Source organism: Pteropus vampyrus, unplaced genomic scaffold (genome assembly GCF_000151845.1).
Source record: "Pteropus vampyrus isolate Shadow unplaced genomic scaffold, Pvam_2.0 Scaffold394, whole genome shotgun sequence".
NCBI classification, from domain to species: domain Eukaryota; kingdom Metazoa; phylum Chordata; class Mammalia; order Chiroptera; family Pteropodidae; genus Pteropus; species Pteropus vampyrus.
Window position 1 is genome coordinate 2169451 of NW_011889175.1, and position 22097 is coordinate 2191547.

At 39.5% G+C, this 22097-nt stretch overlaps 2 protein-coding genes across 6 annotated transcripts in view; both read left to right on the top strand.

Moving 5' to 3' along the window:
- Positions 1 to 8374, top strand: part of CDH1 (cadherin 1) — an 89221-nt gene extending 80847 nt beyond the window's left edge. For all 5 annotated transcript variants that reach the window (XM_023523463.1, XM_023523464.1, XM_011380557.2 and 2 more), the window contains 5 exons: positions 257 to 481; positions 816 to 1046; positions 3839 to 3969; positions 4858 to 5001; positions 6698 to 8374. In XM_023523463.1, coding sequence (XP_023379231.1) covers positions 257 to 481; positions 816 to 1046; positions 3839 to 3969; positions 4858 to 5001; positions 6698 to 6907 — 941 coding nt within the window. In that variant the 3' untranslated portion in view covers positions 6908 to 8374. The remainder of the gene's footprint in view (positions 1 to 256; positions 482 to 815; positions 1047 to 3838; positions 3970 to 4857; positions 5002 to 6697) is intronic.
- Positions 8375 to 12481: 4107 nt separating this feature from the next.
- TANGO6 (transport and golgi organization 6 homolog) overlaps positions 12482 to 22097 on the top strand; it is a 129938-nt gene continuing 120322 nt past the window's right edge. Inside the window, exons 1-3 of the mRNA XM_011380580.2 lie at positions 12482 to 12811; positions 17902 to 18542; positions 20523 to 20661. Coding sequence (XP_011378882.1) covers positions 12601 to 12811; positions 17902 to 18542; positions 20523 to 20661 — 991 coding nt within the window. The 5' untranslated portion in view covers positions 12482 to 12600. The remainder of the gene's footprint in view (positions 12812 to 17901; positions 18543 to 20522; positions 20662 to 22097) is intronic.

Here is a 22097-nt window from a genome sequence, read left to right on the forward strand (position 1 = left end):
GTGGATGAGTAAAGATATGTGAAGAAGAGGAAAGAGGGATATAACCTGAATAATTGTTATCAAAAGGAGAAGAAGTATGTCAGAGACCTGCCCTGTCAGGGGTGAAGATGGTCTGGGACTGGCAGGACAGGAGGCTCTGCAGGCAGGCGATGGATCCCTGGAGAGCCAGGACAAGCTGTGGGTTCAGTCTGATGGGAGGCAGGAGGGATTCCTCAATGTTCCTGAGCTGTGATATTTCCTATGTATTTTCCCTTAGGTTCTCCAGTTGCTACTGGAACGGGAACCCTTCTCCTGATCCTCTCTGATGTCAACGACAATGCCCCTATACCAAATCCTCGAATAATGGACTTCTGCCAGAAGAATCCACAGCCTCATATCATCAACATCACTGATCCAGATCTTCCCCCCAACACATCTCCCTTCGTTGCAGAACTAACACATGGGGCAAGTGTCAACTGGACCATTGAGTATAATGACCCAGGTGGGAACTTGAGTCTTATTTCCAAAACGTTGCTCTGATCCTCATGCTTCCCCTGCCTCCACCTCCACCCCCGTTCTGAAATTTCCTTCTCAACTTCCAGATGTCACCCCTTTTGTTCAATGCTTGTTTCTTTGCCCCCTCTATATTTGAGGCATTCCACCAGAGGTCCCTTTTCTTTATCTGACTCTGTAAACATACCGCCTAGTAATCTGTAACCCAAACAGCTCTGTTTTCCTTACTCAACTTTGGAATGTCTTTAGTTCCTTAATATTCTTATTCTACAGTAATTTTTTTCTCCCCTGGTCCCATCGTTTATTTTTGTTGCTTCCTCTAGAACATGAATCTATCATTTTGAAACCAAAGAAAACCTTAGATTTGGGTCCCTACAAAATAAATCTCAAGCTCGCAGATAACCAGAACAAAGACCAGGTGACCACCTTAGAAGTGCACGTGTGTGACTGTGAAGGGGCCACCAACGGCTGTAAGAAGGACATAGCTTATGCCACCGCAGGATTGCAGGTTCCTGCCATTCTGGGGATTCTTGGAGGCATCCTTGCTTTGCTAAGTAAGTACAGCTCTCAAGTGTTTCAGCTTTTAACTTCTAAACTGGAGAAGGTTTTACTCTTGCTGAGCATTTCAGAGATTAGTGGTCCAAGAGTGAAAGGCAACCTATTCCATTAAATCAACAGGGGACCAGGTTGATTTCTTCTATCTTACTGTTCTTTCAATCCAATCAGGGCAGTGCTTCTCAAAGCTCGAGTGCATACAGATCACCTGTGCCTCTTTGTAATATGAGAATTTTGATCCAGTAGGTCTGGGGTGCAGCATCATATTTTGAATTTCTAATCAGCTCCCAGATGATGCTGGATGTTCCAGGTCCTTGGATCAGCTTGGAGTAGCAAAGCCTTGGGATGCTGATACTCCATCCTGGAGAACGAATGACAGAGGAAGTGGTAGGCACACATCTGGAAATTGTACATATCATCTCATTCATAACCCATTGGCCCAAACACAGCCACACCTGGAAGTTCACACTCTAACTGGGTGACCATGTGCCCGATTAAATCCTGGCAGAGGATGGTGGTGGAGTGTGGGGTAAATACCGAGTATTGATGACTGGAAGGATGAAGGAGAAAAGGATACTGAGGAAATTTTGGCAATTTCTGCTGTAGTCCTTAAAACTGGTATTACCTGAGCCCACCAAGGGTTGACACAGATACTGTTATGGCTTCTAAAAGCTAGTGATGGTGAGTCAATGAGAAAACCTTCACAAATAGTGTGTAATTAGGAGCTGGAAACATGGTCTAGGTCATGAGCGCCTTTGTAGTTAGAAGAGAGGGCTGTTAATTGAGTCTCTAGAAAGGTTCGGTGGGTGATGGTTGGGCTACAGAGGCTGGTGGAATCCAGGTAGGCCGAGGGGCATTTGTGAGGGTTCCTGCACTAGAGAGAGGAAGGCGTGATTGCACTGTCTAAGACAGAGAAGAGGCCAACCTGACTGGAGTCAAAGGAAGTTCTTGGAGCAGCAGGACCAACTCTGGGGTTTTCAACTTAAATTTGACACTGATCCTGCTGCTGCTGCTTCAGCAAATTCGAGAAAGGGTTATCTTTTGACCTTCAGGAAATGTCTGCAGTACCTCCTGATTGCTGTTGCCCTCTGCTGTTTGTATCCTCTTAAAATTGAGAAGGAAGACAGTGTTGTTTAGAGTTCAGTGTGCTTTTTTGACATGTTCCTCTAGGAGTTACATGGCTAACATGCCGTGATGGAGTTAGGTTAATTCACCTTCCTCTGTCATGGTCCTGGGCATGATCACTCAAGCCCTACGTGCCCACTTACTTCCTGGTCAAATCATATTTGAATGGGCCAGTCAGCCGTGGGGACAGGGATTACTGACTTGTGCTTTCATTCTGAGGAAAATATTAAAGATTGTAGTTATGCTTAAAATAGTGGCTTTTTAAAACAGCATTACCTAAATTTGCTGTAGGTATATTTCATTAGACACAGGGGCAGAGAACAACAATTGGAATGTTCAAAGGTGGAACAACATTTAAAACAGAAGCAATGCCAGGATTAAGATTTCCAGATTTTTATTCCTTATGGGCAAACGTAGAACTTACACTTCTAAAGACTATTCTAGAGAGGCACTAGGACATGCAGGTTCTCATGTAGTCTATCAATATTTGATTGCTTACCAGGCTTTGTGTCAGACACAGGTTTCCATGCAGGTGGGGAGAAGTGGTGCTTCCTGAAGTGATAATAATACACTATATTTTGGTTACTTTCCTTTAAGTAACATTTAAGTAATGTTTCATAAGAAGCATCCTTTTGGAAACCTGCCTCTGGCACTCCTTTGCTCTAAGCTCTGCTCAGATGGAGAAGTTTGCAACCTGCATTGTCTTCAGCGCTGCATCCTCAGTGCCAAGAAGGGTCTTAGACCACGTAGCAAGTGCTCAGTGTTCCTCCTGTTTATGAATTATGGTCAAGGGAGTTGTGTTGCTTATCTGGATAAGGTCTTGGAATCTTCCTGATTTCAGAAACAATATGTAGGTTCGTTATGTCTAAGAAATCTTTCCCCCGGGTTTGTGTAACATCCTGTTTCGTTGCAAGAATGCTTCACTAAAGTGTATTTGGGCACAAACATCTATAAAGAATACGCCGTGAATTATATGTTTATTTACAATAAATAGTTTAATGTTCTTAAAAAATTAAATATTAATTGTACATATCTAGAACTCTATCCCAAGATCAGATGAAGACTTTGGAAATGAAACAGCTTTTAAAGTTTGCTTACATGATTTTATCTTGAGAGAAGATAAGAAATATACCGGGTGATTTTATAGTGTGTGTTCCACTCAATATAACTGATTAACAATAATGTGCATTTATCAATCACACTCAGGCTGACCTAGTCCTGCTTACAAACCTTCAGTGGCTCCAACCCACTCAGAATCAAAACCACAAGTCCCCGCTATTCCTCCGACCTCCTCTCCTCTTCCTTCCCACTCACTCACCGGCTATCGCCATGCCGACCTTGTCCTCCCTTAATCACACCAAGCATGCGCCTGCCTCATTGCCTTTGCCCGTACCATTTCCATTGCTGGGAACATTTTCCCCCAGATTTTGGGAAATGACTGATTGGTTTAAGACCTGGTTCTGAATTATACGTGAATTCAAGATCACATTGGAATTTACATAGAATTGTCCGCTATGTTGTGCCACATGTGTTCACTTCAGGGACATAAGCATCACCACGTGCGTTGACAGCCATCTGTCTGCTATGCAAGGCAGTGGAGCTCTGTAATGGCTGCTTACGATGCTCTTGACCTGTGGCTCTCATCGCTGTCTCTTCTCCTCTCCAGTCTTGATTCTGCTGCTTCTGCTGTTTGTTCGGAGGAGACGGGTGGTCAAAGAGCCCTTACTGCCCCCAGAAGACGACACTCGGGACAATGTTTATTACTACGATGAAGAAGGAGGTGGAGAAGAGGACCAGGTGGGCTTTAAAAACTGTAATAAAATGCTTAATGGCAATCTCTTTAATTGGAAGAAGCAGTGATTAGAAGGCAGACATTTGAAATAGCTCTGTGTCACTTCATGTATTGTTTTTTAAAGCCTTACGCAATAACATAGACATTGTCACTGGCCATCATCCTCAATATACAACATTGCTAACATATATTGATTGCTTATTGCTCTTCACTCAGATGACTGAATAGAGGCACAGTGCAGTTAAGCAACTTGCCCAAAGTCACACAGCTCGGAAGCAAAAGAACCAGGTGGTCTGACTCCAGAGCTTGCTCTCTTCATCACTAGTCTCTGGACACGAACTTCATTCAGATTATCTTTGACATAGAACAACTGATCTATTTTAATACTTTGTTTCTCTTGAGTTATTTTAGCTATGCTAAACTGTTTTTTTTAATTTTGTATATATTAAATCTTTAGGCCTTCTTTATTTTTCTTGATTTGGAGATGATCTTAACTTGCTTTACCCTGGAGTTTTCCAGAAAAGTTTTGAAAGTCTACTGTATTTAGAAAGGGAAGCATAGGACCCATCACAGAATCCCGATAGGGTGAGAAGGGAGTGAATATTTGCTGAATAAAAATCTAATAATCATACCCTGTGAAAAGTTAATAAGGTACAACAGTCTCCATCCATACCCATAAGTGTTCCTCACAGTCCTTTTATGCTATATTTTCTTCCAATGCTGTTTTGGAGACTCTTAGGTTGGAAACTATCATTTCAGATTACACTGGCATATATATGCTTGTATTGGCAGTTAAGGCATTACCTAATACCATAATCTATAAACCACCTAGAACTCTATGTTTATGACTTTCTGTTTTACTCTTTGCTATACTTTTACCTTTTTCTCCAAAGGACTTTGACTTGAGCCAGTTGCACAGAGGTCTGGATGCTCGGCCCGAAGTGACTCGCAATGATGTGGCACCAACCCTCCTGAGTGTGCCCCAGTATCGGCCCCGCCCTGCCAATCCTGATGAAATTGGAAACTTTATTGATGAAGTAAGTAAGCAAAGTCAAAAGCAAAGGTGCAACTCATCTCTAAACTTAACAAAGAAGCAGTTGTGTCAACAGTGAGAAAAAGTGTCTAGATTCTTTCCTTTACCACATTTTCATCTTATGTGATCCCTGAGCCCTATTTTCTTTTTTTATTTGTGTCTCATTTGAATTTCAGAACTAACAGCATTTTAAATTGGCCTTATTTACAAAGTCCATTTGGTAAAACCAAGAATTGATCAAAAAGATTTAATAGAACTAGAAATGAAACTAAAGAGGTTCAGAGTGGACCCAGTTTGGTTTCACTAATGGGTCTCTTTTCCCCTGCATCCCACTGCTGGTTAGGATGTAATGTTAAATGCATATCACAAATCTACCTGAGGGCCAGAAAAATAGCATCCATATTGTATATGTCAGGAATGCAATCAGCCATAAATACCAGAATCTTAAACAGATAGAAATAAATTTACTTCTTGCAAATAGAAGGCTGGGGTAAGCAGTCGAGGCTGGACCATTGGCCTTTTTTATCTTCCTGCTACATGACTCAAGCATGTAGGTCCTTGTTCTCATGCCTGTTGTCTCATGATCACTAGCCGGCTGCCACATTTTCAGGTTTGAGGTCTGTATTCCAGTTAGAAAGTAATAGGAAGGGCAGAGCAGAGGGCAAAAATCTTTCTTTTAGCAAGTTGTTATGGAACAAGGAAGTTCATTCTATATGACAATAGCCAGAACTGTCACAAGGTTATCCACATCTGTAAGGGAGGATGAGAAATAAAGTGTTAAATGAGTTACTTTAGGGTAGATAAACAAGTAGGCATGGCGATGAGCAAAGAACCAAGTAAGATAACAGTCCACTAGGATCTATTTCCTTAAACTATGCTGCTTGATCACTTACTAGAATGATTTTCAGGGCTTGCTTATCTGATAGTCCAATGGCCCATGGCAAGTCTTACTGGTAGGGTCTGGCTTTGCTTTAGCTTCCCAGGGGAGTTGTCAACAGGACTACACAAAGCACAGTAGTGTTAGAAGTGACCAAGCCACATCCATTCTAGTCACTGGATCTTAGAGAAAACCAAGAACAGGAAGGGCTAGTTTTAACCATCCCTTTTAGATACATCTAGATTCAGGTTCTTTCCTCCATTCACATTCATTGACATGTTATCACATTTGATTATAGCTTTTTTAAATTATGAAAATAATAGGTTTACTGTATTAAAAATATAAATGATGAAAATGTATATAAAGAAAAAAATGCAAGTTCTTTCTCAGTTCCCCTGACTCTGCTCACCAGAGTTAACTGTTAACTGTTTGACATTCATCCTTCCAGACCTTTCAGGGCTGAAATGCATACCTGTATGGACTGGTATGGCTGTCCTCATTGTTTTTAGCCTCTGTCCATCCAGATTGGTTGGTGCTCATATCTTCCCTGCCTACATATAATTTACCATTTTAGTTTATGGGAAAAATATTCTGCATATTTTCCCATAACTTTCTTTTAATTAACAATAGAGCATGTCCATCTTCTTTGGCAGTTTGCATAAATTTACCTTGTTAGTGTTCATTGCTCCAGCTGTTCTACGGGATGGTTGCACTGTCAGGCCTGTCCACTTTGCTTGAGGCACTGAGAGAAGGCATCTTGCCTAAAATGACTGGTGTGCGATTCCTTCCATTGAAAAATCTTGTCGTCTTCCTTCTTCTTTAGAACTTGAAGGCAGCTGATAGTGACCCCACTGCTCCCCCATATGACTCTCTGCTCGTGTTTGATTACGAAGGAAGTGGTTCCGAAGCTGCTAGTCTGAGCTCCCTGAACTCCTCGGAATCAGACCAAGACCAGGACTACGACTACCTGAATGAATGGGGCAATCGCTTCAAGAAGTTGGCAGATATGTATGGAGGTGGCGAGGATGACTAGGGGACTCGAGACAGATGATGGGGAGAAAGATGGGTCCCCTATACTCACATGATGGGAAATGTAGGAGTTTTTCTGGTGGTTTTGCAGCTCCCTTCATTTGAGATGAATCTCTGGAGAAGAGAGACTGCGATCGGTGATGTAGTTAAGATAGTTATAATTTTTCACTTTATAGATCTAATCTGCATGTGTTAGAAAGATTTTGACTTATTCCCTGAATCCTTCTTACATAACTCAACATGTGATGATGTCCGAAAGACCTCCAAATTATATTTCAAAAGAGTAGCTTCAGCCTCAGAACTTGCAACTTGCAGATTTTCTTAAGGGCTTTGTTTCATTTTCAACAGAAAGAGGAGAGGTCAACTGCCCTGTTGTTTTGTATATGTATATAAAATTTATTTTTAATTTGTGTGCTTTTTTTATCCTATGAATCCTTTGACTACACTGGTGTCCTGTGTTCCAATGTCCACTCTTGCTCCTTCTGAATTTACACTGCTCCAGACAAGAGTTCTCTGATTCAGAAATTATTGGGCCCTTTTAGCATCTTAGTCTGGCCATATCTTGACTAGATATTGTGTACTCTTAAGACCTTTAATGGTTTTCTTTTTTCATCTCCCCAGTATGTAACTTGAAATGGGCATCTATCCATTTACTTGTTCTGAGTAAGAATGTTTGTTATGTGAATGTCATTGTGGGGTACTTTGGTTCTAAATAGGGCCTTAACCAGAAAAGGTGGTGAGTTTTCAGGCACCACTTTAGTTTTAATGTTTATTACTAAAACAAGAGAAAGAGTGATATATTTCAAGACTCAAAATAGTGCCTAAAGTGTTGCAGCCAAAGAGAAGATTGCTTATCACAGAGGGGGAATATGAAAAGTGGGCTTGGAGATGGCAGGAGAAATTGTCACTGAGCCTGGCAATTTAGCAAACTGAGGCTGAGAATGGTTGAGACGGCTCTACCTCTAGTCCTGACGATTCTGGAAGAATGGAAGAATCTCAACATGTGTTTTCTACCAGGATCTTTATATCATGGTTTGTACCTAAAGCCCAGAATCGTGAACTGCCTGCTTTTGTTGATGGCTACAGAAAATACTGGCTGATTTGGACACATTTACCCCACATTCCAAGTATCATAGAAGACAGACTATTAGAAAATCCAAACTTTGTCATAGGAGCAGGGGAGGGTGGGGGTAAGAAGAACCTCAATTTGGATCTTCTTTTAGTTGAAATGCAACTATCAAGAACCTTTTGGCACCCAAAGGAAGTTTATCTAAATTGCTTTACTGTCTGTCAACTGTTTTTTGAGGAAAATAATCATCCCTGCAATCACTTCTTGGAATTGTCTTGATTTTTCAGCAATTTAAAGTATACCTAATATTCTATTTAGAGACTGTCACTATAGTTTTGAGTGTATATGTGTGCGGGTGCTGATAATTTTGTATTTTCTTTGGGGATGGAAAAGAAAAACAATTCAAACTGAAAAAAATTATTCTTAAATACTCATTTTTATAAATTTTATTAAATAATTTTGTTAAACCATTGTTAAATGTGTTTTATTTGATTACACCACAATTCCAGGCAAGACAAATGGTAGATGAGCTCAGTCTAGACGTAGAGAAAGAAGCTTCCTGTTCAAATGACTTCTCCAGAACTGTGTGTCATTCTATTGTGGGCAGAGTGGGGAGAAGCTGGATTTAAAGGTCACTTTATTTGAAAAATATCTATCCATATGGCATATCGTTAAACCAATAAAATATCCTTGTCAGTGGGAGACAATGATATGCTGAGCTGAGGGACAGAGCAGAGGTTTAAACAACAGTCCGTTAGCAAAGTTAGTTAGAACCAGTGGTTCTCTAACTAGGGGGGATTGTGGCTTCCTCCCTTACAAGATATTTGGCAATTTCTGGAGATACTTTTGACTGTCATGACTGGAGAGGTGCTAGTGGCATTAAGTCAAGGCCAGGGATGCTGCTAAACATCCTACAATGCACAGGACAGCCCTGTACCACAAAGAAATAACAGGCCCCAAATGGCAATACTGCCGCTGTTCAGAAACCCTGCATAGGCCTACAACTTTTCTCTGCTGAAAGGCTATAACTTTTAAAAAATACTTGTAAATTTATGTGTGTAAAAATAGATATGTAACATTTTACCATTTTAATTATTTTTAAGTGTACAGTTCAATGGCATTTAATACAGTCACATGGTTGTGCAACCATCCTCCCAAACTGAAACTCTGTACTCATTTATTTTAATCATTTTAAAGTGTACAATTCTGTGGCATTAAGTACATTGAAAGTATTAATGCAGCCATCACCTCTATTTCCAAAACTTTTTCATCCCATGCAAATTCTGTACCCATAGGTAATGACTCATCACTCCTTCTCTCCAGGCCCTGGGAACCTCAATTCCACTTTCTGTCTCTGAATTTGACTATTCTAGATATTTCATATAAGTAAAATGATTTAATATTCATCTTTTAAATTTGGCTTTGTTCACCTAGTATGTTTTCAACGTTCCTCCATATTGTAGCATGTATCAGAACTTTACTCCTTTCCATGGCTAAAGAAAATCCCATAGTGTGTATATATATCACATTTTGTTTATCAATTCATCTTGGGTTGTTTCCAGCTTTTGGCTATTGTGAATAATGCTGCAATGAACATTAGCATACAGAAACTATTTTGAGTCTGTTTCATTTCTGGGTACATACCTAGGAGTGGAATTGCTGGGCCATACAGTAGTAGTTCTATGTATGTTTAGCTTTTTGAGAAACTGCTAATGTATGAACCTTGGTTGGATCCTGATGTGAAAATAAAAAATCTATAGAAGACATTTTTGGGAAATTGGGGGAATTTTAACATGGATCTTAGAGAAGATATTTCTGAATAAATATTAATTTTCTTGGGTGTAACAATGGTGATGTTTACTAGGAGAATCCTTTTTCTTAGGAGATAAGTGAAGAATTTAGTGATATAAATGTTGTTTGGAAACTAACTGGTTTGACCAAAAACCATAATAACGAAGAACACAAAAGTAAATGTGTCATAATTTTCACAGCAGCATTATTCATAATAGCCAAAAGTTGGAAACAACCCAAATGTCCATCAACGAATGAGAAGATTAAACAAAATATATACACACTGGGGAATATTCAGCTTTAAAAAGGAGAGAAATCCTGACATATGCTACAACATGATGAACCTTGAAAACATGATGTCAAGTGAAATAAGCCAAACACAAAACAACAAATTCTGTATGATTCCACTTAAATGTGGTACCTAGAATAGTCAAGTTTATTTAGATAGAAAGTAGAGTAGAGGTTAACAGGGCTGAGGAAAGAGGGGAATGGGGAGTTATTGTTGAATGGGTACGGAGTTTCAGTTCGGTATGATGAAAAGTTTTGGAGATGGATAGTGGTGTTGGTTGTACAACACTCTGAATGTACAACACTGTGAATGTACTTAATACCACTGAATTGTTTACTTCCAAATGGTTTAAATGGTTGATTTTGTTATGCATATTTTACCTCAATAAAAAGAAAGTAGAAGTCTGATATGGGAGTGTAAGATGGTTGTATAACACTAAATTGCCACTGAATTGTACACTTAAAAATGGTAAGTTTTATGTCTATTTTACCGTGATAAGTCCGAGAAAGATAGAATGAGGACAATGAAAGATAAATAAAATGGTTATATAGAGAATAAAATTATGGAGTACCCACCACATGCGAGTACCCACCACATGCGAGGGGCCCTTCCAGCAGGGAAATATGACTTCTGAAAAAGACTACAGAGAAGAAAGCTCCATCTGTCCAGGAGCCTACCTGATGGGGGGCCTGAAGGGAGGACTGGAGAACCATGTCTCTGCTTCCCTCTTGCTGGTTCTGTAGGTACTGGTAGGACAGTATGTGGTGAAGACACAGAGACACTGGAGCCATACTGCCCGAGTTCAAATCCTGGTTCTGTCCTTTCCAGCAATGAGTTTAGACAAGTTACTTAAACTTTCCCTACCTCAGTTTCCTTATCTCCGAAGGGAGGATAGCTGCTTCATAGGGTCGATGCGAGCACTAGTTGAGTCAATATGCCTAAAGCTTTTAGAAGAATGCCTGGCCCGTGGTAGTGCTGTTAAATGTTAGCTTTTATTTTTAGTATTGCTTAAGAGGAGTTTTGGGTAGAGGGAATCATTTAAGCAAAAGCTGGATGTTAGGAGAGAAAAGGCCAAGCATTCCATTTTGGACTGGATTTAGTGGGTCAGAACCATTAGTGTTATGAGCAGAACTACGTGATCCAAAGTGGTGTTCTGTAAAGATGCATCTGTTTGCAGGGGTGATGAACCAGCCTGGGGAGGGGACCAGAGACAGGGAGGATTGACTGCAATCACCAGAGACTAGCAGTTGGTGCAACTGCAATAAGAAGTCACCTAAACAGGTACTGTCATAAAACTATCATATCTCCCATCTATTCTCCGAAAAGTTCACTTATCTTTCCTCAAAGTCATTTAATGTTTTCCCATAAGTGCCCTTTTTCTCCTTCCCCTATTAAGGTACTATATAAACCCCAAATTCTAACCACCTCTTTGAGTCACATTTTCCTGTGAACTCCCAGATGTGAATAAAAAGTTGTCCTTTCTCTTGCTAATCTCTTTTGTTAGTTTAATTCACAGGCCCCCATATTCAAAACCTAAGAAGGTAGAGGAAAAGTTCCTCTCTAACAAAGATCTCTTGATATGATACTAAAGGAAGTGGTAATATAAAGAGAAAACCTTTTCTTTAAAATAAATGAAAACTTAAGCGTCAGTGACCACTGTTTTGTGGAGTGGTGGTGGGGTGGGGTGGCGGTTATCATAGCGACTAAGGTTTTCAGAATGGTAGGGTAAGAATTTAGAAGTCAATAATGGAAAATGGAATGCGACCACTCCAGTGATCACATGTGGCTTTAGAAGACAAAAACTCTTAACTTACTGGGATCTTTACTGGGAATTTTGTTTCTGTAAAATAGCCAATTGATAACTACTGGATGAAAACTCATATCCAAAAAGATATTTGCACACCAGTGTTCATAGCAGCATTATTCACAGTGGCCAGGACATGGAAGCAATCGAAGTGTCCTACAACGAATGAATGGCCAAAGAAGCTGTGGTACATATATATATTGGACTATTACTCAGCCATAAGAAGAGATGAAATACTGCCATTTGCAACAACATGGATGGACCTTGAAATAATCATACTAAGCGAAATAAGCCAGACAGAAAAGATTGAAAATCACATGCTATCACTTATATGTGGGATATAAACTTAAAAGCAACAGATGAGCAAGACAAGCAGAGACTCATGTACATGGACAATGGACTAGTGGTTACCAGAAGGAAGGGGGGAAAGGGGAGGAGAAAAAAAATAAATGTTTTAAAATTTAAAAAATAAATAAAAGACAACTACTAGATGCCATTAGCCTCATGTGAGTTAACTGAGTTCCTGCTTCGTTATGTCCCCCCAACGTTTCGGTACACGAATATTTTCATACTGAAATACATATTATTTCATGATAAACTACTTTTAATTTTTCTTTGTGTAACAGTTAATTGTGCAAGTAAGCAGGTTGTGTTAGCTGCAGTTTTTTTCCCAGGGGAGTGAAGAGGGCTGAGAAAATATTTTCCAGGTAGAGAGAGCGTTCACGACACAGTCGACTCCGCCCCATGCCGCTGGCCCCGCCCCTGACGCTGTGCGCCTCCTGCCAAGCTCAATATGGCGGCGGCCTGGGTCCGCCGAGGCCCCTGAGCGGGTTCCAAGTGGCGCGTTCCACTCCAGTCATGGCGGCCTCCTCACAGGCTGTGGGCAGCGGAGCTCTGGAAATATGCGATCTGGAGCGGATTTTGGAGGCGTTGAAGCTGCTGCTGAGCCCGGGAGGTGAGAGGACGGACCTCGGCGCCGGGCTGCACAGGGACTCTCAGGGTCGCTAGTCTTCCAGGGATGCCCTGGCTCCCACACAGTGCTCCCCTCAGGCCCTTCCCGGGGCCCGGGCCGTCCCGCCCTAGGGAGCTTTGGCCACTGTTCGTACAGCCTCATGCTACCCTTGAGGAAAACAAGGCTAAAAGAGGGATGGGATCCGTCGAATATTATAGTAACCAGCGTCTCTCGAGTGCTTACCTTCTGTCAGTCACTGTGTTAAGCGCCTTGGGTACATGGTTTCATTCAGTCCTAACCGCAGCCCTCTAAAGCGGGGTTGTGGAAAGAGCTTCAGAGACTATAGGCACTCGTGACGTATAAAGTGAGGTCCCACCCCCTTGAGGGCGCAGGGTCTAACGTGGGCACTGAAAGTTTGTACAAAATGCCAAGGAGTCCAGAAAAAAGAAGCAGTGACGTTTGAGCTGGGTTTGGGGAGAGTATTTAGGGATTTATGTTCTATGGGAGGAGAGTTTACAGTCACTTTTTTATCTTTCGTGGTGACTTGAAAATATCTTCCCAATTTAGAATCTGAAGGGACCTTGGGAATGGTTTAACCTGGGACTCTCCTTTCACAGCTGAGGACACCCAGAGCTCATCGAAGAGATTGGGAACACGAAACGGACTTAGAATCTAGGTCTACCGAACCCCCTTCTCAGACCAAAGCTAATTATTCAGTATGGAGCCTCTGATGTTATCTGGAGCTTTGAGAAAGGACACAATTGGAGTCTATATTTTGTGGGGAGGAGTTTAGGGTGAGCGAGGTACAGGAACGTACAGGAAGGGTCTCAGGCGATGTTCCAAGTGTCAGATTTTGAGATACCTCCCAAACTGCAAAAACTCCCACAAACGTACCATTAATAATAGTACTTGAGTGCCTACGAAGTATCAATCCCTATGGTATGCTGTTTACATATATACCATTTAATCCTTACAACAATCCCATGAAATAGGTATTACTTGTGTTCCATTTTACAGATGACAGAACCAAGACTCAGGTACATTGGAAATTGTCTAATGTCAGTCTAATTGGCAGAGCTAGGATTTGAACTCAGGAGCCTTCCACTGTAGTGTGATCACTATACTGCTTTGCCCCAATGAAGAATTAAACTGCAAAATAACAATTTTAACATGCTAATTGAGTGGTTACTTGTCTAGCAGTGTAGCTATCTAGAACATGACTGAGAACAAGGTTAAATCGGCAAAAAAACGAAGTAATTATCTATCACAAAGCTCACAAACTTCATTTATAGAAAAACCTAAATCTCAGAGTATGTGGTGGAATTACATGCATGAACTTATTTAACTTAACAGAATTTGAATTTCTATTTAAAAAAGAATAAGTAGTGTGGTAAAATTATTTTGCACATACATCTATTACATATTTGTGAATTTGCCTGCTGTTTTATCATATAAGCTGCTGAGGAAATAAAAATATACCTGTGCATTATGAGTATTCAGATGTCCCTGATGGACAGAGGGTGTTGAGACAGGATGAATATATTGGTTAAAATTACATCCAGCTATATTAGACTTTTTTTGATATGTTTTCAAATTGACTACCTTTGAGGAAGTATTTACTGAGAGTTAAATGTATACAGTATTCTATCCCAACTGCCGTTAGACATACAAAAGTATAAAACAATTTGTGCTCTCAAGTATCTTGTCTGTTTGGGGAGATGGTACTATACATATAGAACAAAAGATATTCAAAATGACAGGATTACACTACTGGGAAATGGATATACAGATAGCAATGGAATATAGGCATTATCTAGGGGTGAGGCTGTGGCAGGCCACAAGAGGAAGAAAAATTAAATCTAGGTGGAAATTACATAGAAAGGAAGATACCAATGGTCTTTCACTTTTAAGTCACTGAAAGTTCTGTCGCATTAAGCATTTTCTCCTTCCCTGCCTTCCATTTTTGTTCTCTATCATGGGACAAATAATAATATCTTCACCTCCATTGTTAATAATTGTATAAGCAGAATTTGAAAAGGATTTGTCACGTTTAGTGATTTTGTTTGTAAAAAATGGAGGCCATCTCAGCAATAGTTTTCCTAAAAAATAACTTTTCAAACTAAATATAGAGTCACCGAACTCTCATTAAATTTGAATTACATGGGGAGAAGGGGCTGAGAACTCCGGTAATTTGTAAATAATGAAGCTATATCACACTTATTCTTGTATGCCATATTGCTTTGCACTTTGAACTTAATAAAGAGTGCCATACAAGTTGTGAAGTCTGCTTTTAAATGTCACAAAGCATAGACATTTAATTACTGATTGGGAAGAACAGGTAATGCTGTTCATGAGGGCAGCATTTCCCGAAAAGTGATAAGGATAGTTTTAGGTGGTATGTAGAGAAACATTTTGAGGCTGAATAGTGTCGTGTAGTGATCAAGAGCTTGGCTCTGGAGCCAGACTGCACAAGTTGAATATGCCCTGGAAATATCATCATCATCATCATCATCATCATCTACCTCAGAGTTGTTGTGAGAGTTAAGTTAAATACATAAAGCACTTAGAACAATGTATTAACTACTACTAATTAAGTTTTTAAAAAATAATTTATTTTGGATAAATAATTAAATGAAAAAAGCATATAATAATACAGCCAGTACTCAGATAAACGACAAAGATTGTGGACGTACCACTATGTGACTGAAATTTGGCATTGTTTTAAGGCAGCCAATCTCAATTTTTTTGGTTTCAGCACTCTTACACTCTTAAAAAATGTTGAGGACTTAAAAGAGCTTTTATGTGGATTATATGTATCAACATTTACTATACTAGAAATTAAGACCTTAAGAGAAACCTTTTACATTTATTCAAAAATAACAGTAATATACCCATTGCATGTTAAAATAATGACATTCTTAAAGAAAAATATATTTTCCAAAGTAAAATAATGGGAAGAGTATCATTGTTTTACATTTTTGTAAATTTCCTTAATGTCTGGCTTATTAGAGGACAGCTGGATTTTCATATTTGCTTCTCTGTTCAGTCTGTCATGATAGATTGTTTTGACTGAAATAGATGAAGACAGTCTAGACTCACGTAGATATGTAGTTAGAAAAGAGGAAATTTCAATTGGCTTTTCAGATAAATTGTGTATATTCTTTTATACTGTACTAAAACTCAACAAGAGATCATTTCTTAAAGGTTATTTGCAATATAAAATCTGAACTCAATGACCTTTTCATACTTAGTACACTCATGAGATAATGAGAGCGTAAAAGGCAAATAATATCTTAGTATTAATATGAAAGTAGTTTTGACCTTGCAGACTCCCTGAGAGAATCTTGGAAACTCATCAAAACCTGAGGCCCTGCATCTCACTTTGGAAACTGCTGCTTTAAGGGAATGCCTTTATTGTTAAGTAGATTTTGTTTTTATCACCAGTAGAGGGCAGAAAAGACTACTTTATTAAGAGGCTCTTGAAAAAAAGCTAATAGCTTTTGTTTTAAATCACTTTCTTTATGTCTCATGTTTGGTTTCAAAGATCTTATAAAGTCACAGGAAGTCACTTAGAGGTTGTTTAGCGATCATAATGGTTAGTTGGCAGCAAGCTAACTAACCATTTTAGGTAGATATTGGCCCAAGGAACCAGATGGTCATACCAGTGGGTCAGAACACATGCCCTGGACAGTCCTAGAGAAGTACTGGAAAATTCTTCTGATTTTCATTATTTTTAAAGAACAATGTTATTGTTCTTTTTTCTTTTTATAGTTAATGTTCCTTATAGTAAAGCTTTAAAAAATGTAGAGAAACCAAAAGAAAATTGACCATAATCTCACTATCCAGAGATTACATTTTGGGTATTAGTTTTCTTTCTGACAAAAAAGGTCTCATATACTACTTACTGTTTTATAGCCTTAAAATAGCTTTTTTAAAAGTACAGAAACATATTCATTGTAAAATTTTTAAAAATATAATTAAGCAAAAAAGGAAAATCTCTGTTTTCTCCCTCTCTCTATAGATAACTTATTTTAGTTACTTTGAATTTGTTCTTCCACAAGCAAATAATATATTTTATATTCCCTCCCATTTTTACACAAAAGATAGCATACTATATACATTGTTCTACACTTTTAAACTTTAATGTGTCTTAGAGATCACTACATAGTGGTACGCTGAAATATTATACTTTCCCTTTTACAAGTATTCCATTATATGAGCATATCAGTGTTTATTCAATGAGTTCTCTATTAATAGACATTTGGGTTGTTTCAAGTTTTTTGTTAATACAAGTAGCACTATAATGAATAGCCTTGTGCATATGTCATTTTAGTCTGTGTATCTATAGGATAGATTTCTAAAAGTGAGATCACTGGGCCAAATGTTAAATGCCTATGTAGTTTTGCTAGATATTGCCAAATTTCTCTCCCTAGGGAGGTACCATTTTAGTTCTACCAACGATGTGTGAGAGTGTATTTCCCCAAAACCTTGCCACACGATGTGTTCTAAAACTTGGGTTTTAGCCATTCGGTAGATGGGAAGTGCTATTTCACTATAATTTTAATTTAGCTTTCTCTTATGAGAAGGTTGATCATATTTTCATTTTAAAAAGTTTTTTGCATTTCTTTTTCTGTAAACTTCGTACCTTTTGCTCATATAGTGTTAAATACTCTGTTCACTTTAGAATATATTTAATGAACATGTCATTAAATAATGTTCAATATAATTTAATGGATGCACCTAGAACAGTTTGACTGAAGGAATCTTCTGTGGTCAATGTTAATTTTTTTTAAATTTCTTTCTACAATTTAAGCCCATTAAGATGACTAAGACATGGCCTCTGCCTTCAGAACACAAGCAGAACACAAATTACATGGAGTATAATGTGTTAGGGACACTATTCCATCTATATCCAAAGTGCTGTGGGAAGGGAGCAAATGTGGTATGGGTGGCACAATTAGAGGAGGCTTTCCAGAGGCAACGACATCTGAGCCGAGCCTCAGGACGAAGTGGAGCTGGCAAGGCATTCCCACAGAGGGACGTGCAATTTGTTTTCCAGGTATATTATCTCTCTCTCTTTTTTTCTTCAAAAGGATCAGGTTCCAGTTCACTACAGATCACAAAACATGATGTCTTGCTGGCTACTTTAAAATCTAACCTGTCTGCTTTGGAGGACAAATTTCTGAAGGATCCTCAGTGGAAGAAATTGCAACTCCTGAAGGATGAAATTGCTAAGAAGGAAGAATGGCCACAAAACTCTGTGGATGTCACCTGGAGTTTTACCTCTCAAACCTTGCTATTGCTGTTGTGCTTGAAGGAAACCATGATCCACCTTGCAGCTGATTTCAATCCAGGTAAACCCAACCCAAGGACTCCAGAAGCTGCTCCTGCCCTGAGCCCAGATACGCTTAGTATCTCACAGCAGAAGACCGTCCAGTCAGTTTTGCAGTTTGTAGTCACCTTGGGTGTCTGCCCCTATCTCATGCCTGGTGTTGGAGTCCCTTTGAGATGTAGGACTGAGTTTGGGACTGTTGTTCAAGATGTGGTATGTCTGGATGCTGCCCCCAGCGCATCCCAGAGACTGTATACTAGCTGCCAGGTCCTCCTAAATGTTGCTCAACACGCGTCCCTGGGGAGCTTGATTTTCTGTCGCCATTTTGGGGATATTGCAGCAGGTCTGTGCCAACTGGGATTCTGCCCAACCAAGAGAAAACCACTAAAACCCGAGGAAGAGGTAAATATATATTGAGAGAGAGAGTGGTTTGTGTGTGTGTGTATGTGAGTTTGTGTGAATATGTGTATATATTTGTGTGATTGTTATAAAAGATGACTCTTCTTTGGAAAAAGACTGATGGAAAGATCTAGAATTCTTATTGGATGCCAAAGCATATCCAGTAGATAAATGAATCTTTTTGGAGGGTAGACCATTCATTTATTAGATTTTCACTCCTGGAGAATCCACTTCACCTGGCTCTTGCCATTTTTTGTGGAACAGCTCTTGCAGGCTATTTCTTTGAGCCCCTGTTTCTTTTTTTATAGAATGTGTATAATACCTGCCTTGGGAGGTGATTGTGAGGATTAAGGATAATGTGTGTAAAGCACCTAGCTAGCCATTCGCCGGAAGTGCTCATCAAAAAGTAATAACTGCTAATATTAATATTAAACTATTCATACCTCCTTCATTAAGTTCTTAGGAGAATTAAATGCGACAAAGAAGGTAAAGCACCAGGTACACTGCATAATTCAGTCAATGTTTGTCGTTGTTATTAGGTGTTACGGGTATGTTCCTGTGTTTTGCTGACACTCGGTAATGATTTGAGTACCTGGACTATAAAGGTGCTATGGAAGTTACAGAAGCATAAGACATAGTCCTTTTCTCAAACAGTTCCCACATTCATTGGAGACAAGACTCACAAGTAAAACATAGCAGGGACCACTACTCCCCCATGAGAGAACCACCAGCACTGGCATAGGAATGTGGCCGGAAGAAGCTATCACCATCTAGATGTATCAAGGGTCAATGCAGCTCATATGCAGGGTAATTCTTTAGCCAGATCTCATAATGCCCACCCACCTCTTTTTTCTGACATCTTTCTCTGTGACCCTGCAGCTTGTTCCTTTTCTGTTTGTTCCCCTTTCACTCTCTTGCCTATGCTCACAAACATTTACCGAAAAGCCTCTAATATTTGAGCAGTGACATGAAATTATGACCTCCCCCAGAGCCTTTATGTGGAGCAGAGCACTGTGCTCTTTACGACAGGGTTTGTGTCTTGACAATTCTCAGTGCCAGCTCCCTGCACCTCCCTGAGATAGAGGTGCCTGGATTGACAGGTTTTATTACTATTACTGGGTCTAAGAAGTACCCCAGGGGTCTCAAGCAGGAGAGAGAAAAAAAGGAAAATCCACCAAAAGGACCAAGTAGGAAGACAGAAGAAGTTGACAGAAGAGGAAACACGATGGGCGTACATTATGAAGCTGGACGAGTCCCAGCTATAGCTGCTGCTCTAAGCAATGCCTGTACCTCAGTTTGTTAAGTGGTGATGGGCAGGACCCTGACTGTTGTATTAAGTTACCAAAGGGGTACTTTGGTACTGACTGTTGTATTAAGTTACCCACGGGGCCCCAATAGCACCCCTCTTTGCTGCCCAAGTTCTGAATGAATTAAAAGACAGTTAACAGAGTAAGAGATGAAAATCAAAATATCACCTCTATTACTCATAAATGCAAAGTTGGAAGATATAGCTTCTAGATGGAGCCAAATGGGCTTCCCAACAGTGCAATCCAGAATTAGAAGCACTTACTGCTCCCCCAGTTTTAAAGAGAGCTGGAAAACTGCAGCTCCTCTGCCCTGTGGCAGGGGATATGCCTCTGTAAAATCTACAGTAAGAAAGAACAGAATAGAATGTGCATTCTCTCTCAAGAGACAGAAGAGGAATGAACTGAACTGTACATTCCAGAGCTTGCCAATGAGTGAGTTTATTCTAGACTCATCAATAAGGTAAGTTAATAGATGTCCTGCCCAGAAGTGAGTAAAGGGCTCCAGAGAGGGCCAAGAGTGTTTCATAGCTTCCTCCAGGTGAAAGGAAGTCAAGAGGAGAAGGAAGCCTTTCTCCCTCTCCCCTCACAAGTGTCTTTGTACAGTATTGTAAAACATTACCTTATGTTGCCTGCCTGGCTTATATTCCGCTAAAGCCAAGTACGTTTTTTCTTTTAGGTGCTAACTGAAGAGGAAAGAGCCTTATCTAGGGAGGCCTTGAGAGACATCTTGGATCAAGTGTATCAACCATTAGCTGTTCGAGAATTACTTATCCTCCAGGGAGGACCATCCCAGGTATTCAGGCCTGGGAGCTCTTGTGGGTGAATCTTTGATGGTAATGTGCAGTGTGCTGTCTCATCTCCTGGGAAATTTGATAATCTAGTTGAATCTTATTTCATCTTTTGAATCATTAAATCGTTTTCATAAAACTAAATTACACCGACCCAAAGAACAATTTAAAAGGACTTCTTTTAATGGAATGATGGATACTTTTCCCAAGAATATAAGAGTTTTATTTAAAATATATTTTATTCATTCTGAAACTGGATGTTTTAAAACTAAAATTTGGCTGTTTGACAATACATTCTTTTGGCAGAAATATTTGGACACCTTATTCTTTGAATGGAGTATTTAAAGTAAAGAAATTAAATTAGAGCTACTATTGGGACTATTCTTAGCTCCTTGTTTGAAAACCATAATAGTATATGTTCTACTAGGCATAAGATAGTTTCTCTTTTTCTTTAAAAATAATTTATCTGAAATGACAATTTGAGAATACAAATGGGAATTATTTATTTGCTTTTAGCACCTAAATTTTAGTTATGAATCTAGATGAGTACAGTGTGAGTGGCCAAAGGAATTAGCTGTAGATCAAGAACAAGGACCAACTGCAGCTGGCAACAAAGCTATCCTAGTTGAAGTCATTTTCATCTCATTCCTAGAACATCACTATAGCCTCCCATTGGGCCCCTCTGGCCTCACACTGCACTTCTCTGAATGAGTCCACAATTTGCCAGATTAAACCAAATACATTATAATTATAAGAACGTGGTGAAAAGCAGAGGCTCTGGAGGTAGGCATACCCAGATTCAACCCCAGTGTGCAGTTGTATGAATTAATAAACCTTTCTGTCCCTCAGTTTTTTCCCCTTAAAATGAGAATGACAACAGGGCCTTCCTCGTAAGTCCTTTTTGAGGTTATATGGGAGGTTCTTAGCATAGTACCTGGCACATCGTAACCCCCTTAATAAATGCTAATCGTTAATCCTCTTGAAATAAGAGAGGCTAAGATAGTTAGGATTAAATGTTTCTGTCACTGATTTTTATTCTCATCATTAAGTGCAGTGATTGACAGCAAAGTGGTTAACATTTTAGCTCAAAATAAGGGACACCAAATCAGAGTAGCTAAGACCATGGGGCGAGACTAGAATGCCCTCTCACTGTCACGAACTGCCTTCCTAGTGGTGTGTAATGTTCACAGAACCTCATTTGAAGCTAGATTTGGCTGGAAGGACTGCATTCAGAGTTTGGTCACATTGATCTTTGTATTTTATCCACTGATGTATTTGTCTATTTCTGGGTTTGAAACTTCACTTGATATTTCACTGTATTTTTACTCCCTTAAAAGCGATGCTGAAGGTTTTATAAAAGAGTTTGTTTTGTTTTAGAAAAAAATGTTGCTCTTTTGAAGTCTGTATAGCATGCTGTTAATTGCCAGTCTGTCTCAATATGTATGTGTTTTACACTTCCTATC